This window comes from Olea europaea, unplaced genomic scaffold (assembly GCF_002742605.1).
Source record: "Olea europaea var. sylvestris unplaced genomic scaffold, O_europaea_v1 scaffold2344, whole genome shotgun sequence".
NCBI classification, from domain to species: domain Eukaryota; kingdom Viridiplantae; phylum Streptophyta; class Magnoliopsida; order Lamiales; family Oleaceae; genus Olea; species Olea europaea.
Window position 1 is genome coordinate 37,934 of NW_019241557.1, and position 10,158 is coordinate 48,091.

General features: G+C 32.4%; 1 protein-coding gene across 2 annotated transcripts; it reads right to left on the reverse strand.

Annotated features, from left to right (window-relative positions):
* Positions 1–1,772: 1,772 nt before the first annotated feature.
* LOC111381635 (auxin-responsive protein SAUR62-like) lies at positions 1,773–3,904 on the reverse strand. 2 transcript variants are annotated; one of them, XM_023005434.1, is made up of 3 exons: positions 3,628–3,904; positions 2,271–2,843; positions 1,773–1,944 (listed from the first exon to the last, which is right to left on the reverse strand). In XM_023005434.1, the coding sequence occupies exons 2-3, from the start codon at positions 2,725–2,727 to the stop codon at positions 1,919–1,921; spliced, it is 483 nt and encodes a 160-aa protein (XP_022861202.1). In that variant the 5' UTR covers positions 2,728–2,843; positions 3,628–3,904; the 3' UTR covers positions 1,773–1,918. The 2 variants fall into 2 exon arrangements, with proteins under 2 accessions (XP_022861202.1, XP_022861201.1); XM_023005433.1 differs by having other exon boundaries at positions 2,262–2,843.
* Positions 3,905–10,158: the final 6,254 nt, after the last annotated feature.

Genomic DNA, 10,158 nt, shown 5'->3' on the forward strand with positions numbered 1-10,158 from the left:
TTCGCCCCCCCCCCCCCCCTTTTTTTGGCCATTATCAAAATTGTTAAGTGTTTTACGTAGCAATTTTGGTAGCACTTTTTCTGTATACATGGCAGAACTCTATTTTAACCACTAACAATATAATTAATCTTCATATTTACTCTCTATTTAATAAAAATGAGAGTTACAAGACTTTTCGTTGATCATTCTTACTGATCGAAATTTAAGTTACTTTCTTATATAAAAAAACTCAAGGTGGCCAAACCCCTCAGTTTAGACCCACAATCCATTTTCTTTTTTCATTTTACAAAGTTAAAACACTCTCTTTCAAATTCTAGTTAAAGAATGTTAAAAAAAATTATATAATAAAGTATAAGAAAAGTTAATTTTTCAAACTAGAATTATCTTCTCCAAGTAAACTTCTCAAGTTTGAAGTTGTTCATCTTGTTCTCAATGATTTAACAACTCAATCAATCAATAGCTCAAGTCATTGATTTCTCATTTCAATATTGAACAATGTGAACCAACAACCCTAATTTGAGGTTTGGGATGTACCTGAAATGTTATGTAGTATTAGAACTTGAACAACATTGACATAAATTCAAGATTTGAGACTATCATGCTCTTACGATGGAAAGTTTGTTAACATGTTTATATTAGTTTACTTAGCATTAGCATGTGAAATCGAGCTTGTATCTTACAGTATATTTTTATACTCACTACAATTGCTCAATATTTTTGGTGCCTGATCGATATGGGAGGTGTTTGGTCGAGCCATTTGAAAATGTTAAACATATTCTGTTTACATTTTTGGGTTTATGCATGCCGTTTTAGGCGGTCTTGGGAAAATATAATTACATTTAAAAATATTTTTATGTCTATGTTGCAACTTTCTGACTTTGAACTGTTGGGCTGTGATGCCAGTCCAATCCATTGTTTAGGCGATGATGAGAAAGTGGCCTTCGGCCCAATTACAATATACTTAACCTTGCCCAATAACTTCATTTGAGATGGCCCACTCCCATGACCCAAAATCAGCCCAATCTTGTGCATTACTATGGATTGTTGGATGAAGATACAGATCTACGGTTGATTGTGTGTTACTATAAATATGGGTCTTCAATCCTAACTTGAGAGACTTTTTCATTCCTCTATTTTCTCCAACCGTCTGAACCTTCTGGGTTCTTCTGTTCATGTCTGTTCATCTTCTCTCTTTGTGAATTAATCATTTTTTCTTTGTAAGATCGATAATTTGGGGGTTTTCCTTCTGTGTGAGTATATTGGAAAATCTATTATTGAGTCCTTTTGTGTTCGGTCCATTGAAGGGTAGATTTGGGGACCTGTGAGGGTTCTGTGGTTGAGATAGGGCATCCTTAATGATACAGAAGGGTACAAAGATCTGAGCCTAATTTGGTCACCAATCTTGATGTCCGTGGTGTTAGTGAGTAGATTTTACAGTGTATTTCTAGATTTGCAATTTCTTGTAAAGATTTCAAGTTAATAGTTATAAATACTTTGGGTTTCTAGTGTTGCAGTTTAAAATTTTTCGACAAGTTTGATTTACGCATAAGTTCTACCATTATGTTACAATTACACGTTATAATAGAATGTACCTATTACAATGTGTACATTCTAAAAAGGCCAGGAACAGGCAACTGCTGTAACCGAATAAGCACCAAACGAATTTTGTAATCTGAACACTGAATTTCATCTAATCGAATAAGCACCAAACGAATGTGAATAGTTTGGCAAGCTAAAAAGGCCAGGAACAGGCAACTGCTGTAACCGCCAAAAGCAATAATTCTATCTATCTAATATTTGTCATTTCGAAAGAAATATGAAACAGGAAAACTGAAAATTTTCATACAATAAGAAAGAGACCTTCGTTATACATGCCACCTATTATATCTCAATCTTTGAAGAGACCAAGTTACTTCCCTCACTCAACAGAATATGATGTCCCAGCTGCAAAATTGTTTAGGTTACCGAGTTTAGAACACACAAAAATAAATTAACGAGTATTCAAAGAAACAAAAATTTTATCGACTACACTCTATGTCATGTCCAGTACTCGTACCCCTCCTCAACACATTAAACAATGATTTTGAACTAAAATAACCCCATGCTAATCTGTGATTCAATGATAAAGTCTTGCTTCTCTTGCAAATTCCCAATTTTGATTCAGATGGATAAAATTGAAACTCCGGACAATGTATTGAGGCATGACAAGATGAGACAAGAGGTCAAATTGTGTAAAGAGAAGATGGATAACAGTACTTAACCTGCGTTACCTTCGGCTTGCTCTTTTCGATGATTTTCCATGCACTGCAGGAGATACTTGAAGGTCTCAGTCTCACACGGGATTGTAAGAGCGCCACTATGATCAAATCCAAACTCCTCCTCAACCTTTTCTAGCAACACCTTAAACAGTGGATCGCTAAGATAGCTTGTGGGGATGATAAACCTCCTAAGCTCCCGCCCAACATACACTGCAAGGTAACCTTTTGGAACATCATTCGGTGATTCTGGGCTCTGGCAACCATCCTCATCAGAGTCGCAATATACGTTAGTGCTCCTCAGCCTTCTATTAATTGCCGGTGAAATGCCTCCAGGAACTTGATTCTCGTTAGATCGCGCGTTATTACCCTTGGGGCTAAGTGTTACGTTTTGCCATTTCTGAAGGAACTCCTTGAGTCTAACAATTTGCCTGATTCCTGTCACCTTGCAGCTTCCTCCATTATCCTCCATTGCTCTCAGCTCTTACCACAACAATATTCGACCAAAATGCGAATACGAATTCAAGATTTTCTTGTTCTACAGCATTTCTTGATCCAAATGCCAAGATTCAAATACAACAAAGATTGCTGCAATTTGATTTTCAATTGATTTATCTAATAACTTTACAAGGGTGACAATAAAATCAAGAAAATACTTTTTTATTAAATGCCACCAAGATGTGTATGTTTAGGTTAATCCCTTTTCTTTGAAGATATTGATTCCATGTGATCATAATTTAATAAATGTGGCTTGATAATGACAAAAGAAGTCTTCACATGATCACAAGTTTATTACATTAAATAATGATTAAATATTTTTTTATGCAATGGTCTTACAATTAATCTTCAGATCAAACTTTATCAGATTATAAGCCGCAAATGTATGGATTATTTTCGAAGTTTACTGAATTAAATCAAATTATGCCTGATAACAATCGAAAGGGAAAAATAAAAATGTTAGCCTATATATATATATATATATATATATATATATATATATATATATATATATATATGTATATATATATATATATATATATATATATATATATATATATATAATTCAAGATGGTTACATTCCTCTACATTTTTCAAAATGAATTTACTACCAAGCACTATTCATTTTAGGCTAAATCCATTACGAAGCAGGCCGACCCCATATTCACAGGTGATTTACTTTTTATCGGATTCAAATCGGGGAGAAGGTTCATCGTCGAGAGGGAGAAATACGCCAGATCGCTACTTAAGGCCCCTAAATGATCCAAATGATATAGGGGCGATATACTAAGAAGAAGAAACTTACAAGAATTCTAAACTAATAAACACAAACACGCCATAATAACAAAAATGCATCGAAACAAGAAATAAGCACCTGAATGGTAGGGGGCGAACGGCGGCAGAAAACGGAGGAGGCGGTGGTCAGAGCATCGGAGGAGGAGGATGGTAGGAGGTGTAAGGAAGGTAGATGGAAGGCTCTTTTCCTACGGTTCTCCCTTGGAAAAAGAGTAGATTTCAGAATAGTAAACTATATTATTATTCTGATTACAAATTCCCATAGGAAGAAAGAATCATTGCTTCTTCTTTTGCTTTTATAACTCTCATCTTTTGTTGCAGTTCTCTCTCTCTCTCTCTTATGGCTTCACCTACGTTTTCGGACCCATCAATTCTTAAACACCCACCATTTTTCAATTAATGTATTCCTTAATCCCATCAAAAAACATTATTGATTAACTCGACTATTAGATCAGATCTAGAGAATCCATATACCACGTGTTGCTGCTGTCATGCAAATGGGTTGTGTATATTTTACTATGCTAAAATAATCATTTATAATAAATAAATTATGATTTTATTGTATTATTTATTAGGATAAATCTACATGTACATAATTTTTTGTATATAAAGATATCCTCCAATCACATGGGGTGGGGTCCGCCATAACAAAATATTCAAGTGGACCCCACCCCATGTGAGTGGAGCACACTTTGCTATACAAAAAAAAATTGTATACATCAAGCAAGACCCTAGTTATTATTGACCATACAAATTAAAGTGTTTATGATCACTTGAATTAATATAAGTTGAGTACTTGCACTGAGAAGTATAGTGTGAAACAACTTATACTTTGATCATAAATAATTTGTTCACAACCAATGTATAAGGGTTGGTACCTTGTACTAAAAGGTTGTAGTGTCGACCGATTCATTATTCGGATTTGTGATTTATCCTTATCATAGAAATAATTAAAGATGACACTTGTACACGTGGAGTGCATTGAATGGACAACGTGTCAAATTTAATATAGCATGATCGTACGGATAATTAAATTTAACTAGATCGTTGTGCATTTTATCTAAATCTCTTGACGGGATTATGTATATCTTTTCGTGATTTTAATGGTTTTTTGATTCATCAATGGGCGAGTCAATTTGATTGGTCAAATATCTCAATGAATTGAGAACTTAAAAAAGAGCAAAGTAGAAAACATGAATTCGTGTCGGGAATCGTCACCCTGTAAAATGGATAACGTAACTACTTATGTATTTTTTGTTGGACGGTTAAAATCTAAACTCAATGTTTAGCGACGACTAAATTTGGACATCTGTGATTAATTCACAGGACCATTGAAGAAAATGAAACTTAAGTTGGTGAGAATAATTAGAAGGGTAAATCGGTCATTTAAGCTCGTATCTAATTATCGAATCTCGGATGAGGATAAAATATATGTACGTTATGTCAGAGGAAAGTATTACAGATTTATTGGCTTCTATGATCTTATATATTTCACGAATCTAGTCTTCTGCTTTTAGTGAAAAAAGAAAAGACTAATACTTAGATTGAGTGGTCTAGGATCGACTAGACAGAATCTAATTATTGTAACTTGGAAAATATATATCCGATCAGGTCCCTGTAGTAGCTCCATAAAGTATTGAAATTTAATTACGGTAATTATAATAGTTTTGGGTATAATTGTAATTAAAATAAAAGTTTTATACTCAGTTGTAATTACTGTTAAAGTTGTGAACTTAATTATAATTGTAATTAAAGTTCTTGGACTACACATGTAATTAAATGTAAATTAATTGGATTTGGACTTTAATTGGAACTCCTTTAAATGTGGAATTATTATTATATAATGATTGGAACTCTTCTATATTTATAAATAGAGATTAGTTGGATTCTAGACATCATATAGAAAGGAATTGCACAATATTCATAATACATAATTTCATAGTGTTCAAATTTTGGAGAGAAAAAAATTATTATTCTTGATTTTTTCAATTGTCCGGTTCAAGAATTGATTTCTTGATTTAATTAAAAGAAGGTGTCTTACTCACCAGTGTAGTCTTGACTGTGGAAAATACCATAGAAGACCTGGAGGTTTGAAGCATCAATTTCTTGGAATTAAAAAGCTGAAAGTTCGTGATTCAGAATTAATTAAAGAATTTATCATCGAATTTAGGTAAAAATTCGAATACTTTGTTTCTTTGATATAACATACACGTGAACATTTAAACGATGTTATTTTTGAATTAATGATTTTTTTTTAATTTCTGGATAATTCCACTTCCGCATTCCAACAAAATCAAGTCCATTTCTCTCCAGCAAATGCCATTTGATCAAAGTTATAGTACCGTATATTAATCAGGGCAAAACAATCTTATAAAAATTGATGTTGCTAAGTCCAAATTGTAATTTGCGATTTCCTAATTCGAAATCAAGTCCTATTTCGATTGCATTAGGAGTTTATCGTGTTACAATTCAAAATAGTTAAGAATTTGTAGTATAAGTTTTAATGGAGTCCAAGATGTCAAATATGTCCAAAAAGATCACATATGATCAAGGAAACGTAATTAAAAGTTTAAAGGGTGTCAAAGAACCGCAGAAGTTATGTTCTAAATTCTTAGTCGCAAATTACAACGAATTTTTCACATAGAAAATATTCGAATTTGGAGAATGTCTAGAAGAATTGAAGTCCTTTTAGTCAGCTTTCCAATGCATTTTAAATCACCTTAATTTGATATCATCAGATAAAGTTATGATGAAAATATTGACAATTGCTCAGCTGCCGCTTTCTTACTACTAACCTAGAGCTCGGGTGACATGTTTTAATTTCTTTTCATCCCAAACACTCCCCCCAAAGCACACACAAAAGATCATTGATCAAACATCAAACCTATCTTCGCCAATTAATATTCAGAGTTATTGGAGTTTTGGGAAGAGACGGGATTTCCGACACTGTCGAATGAGGTTTCATTGGAAGAACTAAGAATTCTTTATTTAATCCATCAAATATAAATCGATCACAAATTCAAGAGGACTAAGGTGAGGTTCCAAGAGTCAAGATTTGGCATCATGAGCAAGCAGTCCAAGAGGGCTAAGTCATAACCAGGAGTCGGGATTTGTTTTAAGGAGCACAACTTCAGTAGGATAAATAGAGATTGCATGAATTGAGGTCAAAATTTCCACGGGGCAGACGAATTTGGTCCGTACTGTAAGTTTGCTTCAATTTATAGTGAATTACTAATTGACAAAGTGCTCGAAATTTTTACCTAGTTGGGGTTTCTTCGTGGTCATCTTTAGTGTTGTTTACTGTTTTATTTGTTGATTGTGACATTCAAACCATAGTATAATTGAACTTGATTGACTAATCACTTAGAAATAATTAAAAGTGGGTTGTTGCTTTTTAATTGCTTATATTCTACACATTGAATCTATATAAATAAATCAGTTGACTAACTAAAACATTCAAAAATGCAATAAGAAGAGGTTCGAGTCGACAAATCAAGTCTTAATACTGCAGTGTGAGACATGTTATTAGGTTCAATACTCTAGTTATAAGTTGCCTTCAAGGAATCAATATTCTGAAAGTAGCCCGCTTCAATTTGCCACTTAACTTAGTGTGTTAAGGATATGGTAAGATTGACAAAATAGTTTCCATAGTATGATATTCTTTGATATTTTTTCTTATTAATTAGTTTGATTGTATAATCTTTTAATTTTAATTGTTCATAACTTTATAAGGAGAGTATTTTCTCTTTGGAAAACTTAAGACAAAATAGTTATACAAATTATATCGTTTTCTATCTCAATCGCATTCGTTTCCTATTTCATCTCATTTATAATATGGGATATAGATAAATTTACGTATCTCTTACTACATTAGTGACATGTTTAGTTTTTTGAATGATACGGATGAAATATTTAGCCTCGTTTGGGTCCCATTATTTGTAAATTATAATGAGATGAATAGTGTTTTTTTGAAAAATGAGTAGTTGAAAAGTTTTTGATTTACATGTAATATTATTTAATTAAAAGTTGTGTGGTTAAAAGTAGGAAAGAAAAAAATTTAATTTAATATAATGAGAAATAATGGGACTCAAACAGGGCTTACTTGTTATCTAATTCAATCTTGTCAAATTCATGAAATTTTAATATCCTTTTAACTGTATACTTTTCCATAATGTAGAGTTCTCTTTTATTAAACCACTTGCCTATATTAATAAATGATATGGAAATTTTTTATAAATAAAGCTCGATTTCTTGTTGGATGGGGAATCATTATTGAATATCACGTAAAGGTATTGACAATTCGACATGAACTAGGTGGTAAATCATGTGAAAACAGTGACAAATGTGTGGTTGGAACACTAAAAAATCAAGACAACGGTTCTTTAATGTCGACAATTATAGCCGTAAAATGAATAATAACTAAAATTTGAGATATTCACATTTTTTTATGGGATTTAAACCAAGACCATGTTTTCTTTTTCTTTTAAAATTTATGATCATTTCTTTAATTTTAATTTTAATTTTTTTTTACTTAATCTGGAGTGAATGATGTAATAACAACTTACAAGATCTCAATTATTATTTTACTTTAGCGAATTTCTGATAATTTTTTTTTTTAAATTTCTAAAAAGATAGTTCTTTGGTGCGATTGTGAAAACAGGATATCTGGTAGGGAAAAAATATCTATTATTTTCATTTTTTATCCTTCCCAAAATTCATCTTGGAGATTAGGGATGACAATTCGAACCATCAAAACCAAAAAATCCGCGATTAATGGAATCGAATGGAGCGAAAAAAATCGAACCTATGATGCAATGGGGAGGATATAATATTTAATTTTAATGAACCAGTTCGGAGCGGGGCAAGTATGATATTTACGCCATCGCCCCGAATTGAACCGATTAACCATTAGAAAAAATAATAAATTAATAATAATTGGGCTTTCCATAATTTTTTGATTTTTTCTATGTTAATTACTTAATTTCTTTTGCCCAAAATTTCTGGCCCGTTAACATATTAAATTTAAACCCACGTACCCTACCCTGAACCCTAACAGTCTAACACAAAGGCACAAATGTTTTATTGGAAATTGGAATCTCAGCTTCTGCCTTCTGGGTCTGCCGAGTGCCGACTGTCGTCTCGTTCGCCTCCGTCCGTTTGCAATATTTTCTTCTCCTTCGACTTTCAGGCTTCTACCTCTGGTGAGCTTCTTATCTTCTCTTTTGATAATTTGTATTTGTCTATTTGAATTTGTTGTGAATTTTGTACAAGATTTGGCCAAAGTATATCTAGAATTTTCAGTTTTTTACAATTGGTGGCTGCTTTAGAGATAAATGACTTTAATTTCTCTCCTCTTTGATGACTTGTGGCCTAAACAACACATAAACAAGAAATTGAGTTCTTTAATTACAGAAATCTAACCCTAAGTGGATATTTGGGTTTAAAAATTCTGAAAGGTGAAAAAGAACAAGAATGGAGAAATAAGTGGGAGAGAGCAAATGGAGAAAATGTGTGATGTACATGTGTGCAATGAATGGGTTACCTTTTTAGCTGGGAAATATTGCAGTTGGAGCGTTCTTTTTCGCCCGTTAGAATTGGCCAAGTTGTATTAAATTAATTTGTGATAGGATTCATAGTTTTGGGGATGAGAATGTTGACAAAGAGGTATATTTCTTTGTTTAAATCTTCAGTTAAGAACATGATGGATTATTGATTTATTACTCTACTTTCATTCTTATATACTATATAGGAATCATCTTTGAGTTTTGACGTATGATAGTAAGAGTTGTAAGGAAAAATGAAGATGTTGGAACTTTTTGAGTTATTAAATATTGTTTGTTAAATTGCGATTTTGTATTTGAGAATTGAGATATTTTTTGCATTTTCATTTGGAATGTTGTTTGCTACATCGACTTAGTATCATTTTTTAGTTTTTATTGACTTTCTTTCATACATTTTTTCTTTTTAATTCAACGGATGGACCAATTAAAAATAATTTAGTTTTGTGGTTATTAATGACCCGAACCAAGATACAAATCGAACTGAACTGAACCAACTTTCGTGATTATGGTGCAGTTATGGTATAACAAAAAAATTAATGGTTCGGTGATAGTTTTGGTTGAACCGACCCTGAACCAATCCGTTGTCATCTCTATTGGAGATTGCGTAATTCCTTTTCTCTTCTTCTCTTTAGAGGGATTTCGCGAATTCGATAATGTTATTTCATATCATGTGTACGGTATACTTTCATGTTCCTGAGCATTTTTTGAATTTTTTTGAAATCAATTAGATGTTAATGTAAATGGACCTTACTTACGTGGCACTGTTCCTAATAGATTGACACCAAAATTGTATATCCAAATTATGTGGCACTGTGTGGCACTATTACTAATAAATTGACGCCAAAATTGTGGAATGTGTGCCTATCCATTTTATATTTGTTCATGTAAATAAATCATGAATATGATACAAATAATAAGTGCTCAAACCTTTGGATTCCAACTCCAATACAGTCCCATACTTCGATAGCCTACACTGCTTTAAGGTTAAAAAGACAAATCCTAAACTAATAATTCGATAAGTTTAATAATTCAGTTGTGGAATAAATTGT

What these genes read in the sequence shown, in the direction of transcription:
- LOC111381635 (XM_023005433.1), bottom strand. Translation starts at nt 2,727, where the DNA reads ATGGAGGATAATGGAGGAAGCTGCAAGGTGACAGGAATCAGGCAAATT. An exon ending in GCAAGCCGAAGGTAACGCAG is followed by an intron (nt 1,945 to 2,261) that starts GTTAAGTACTGT and finishes ACAATTTTGCAG; the next exon opens with CTGGGACATCATATTCTGTT.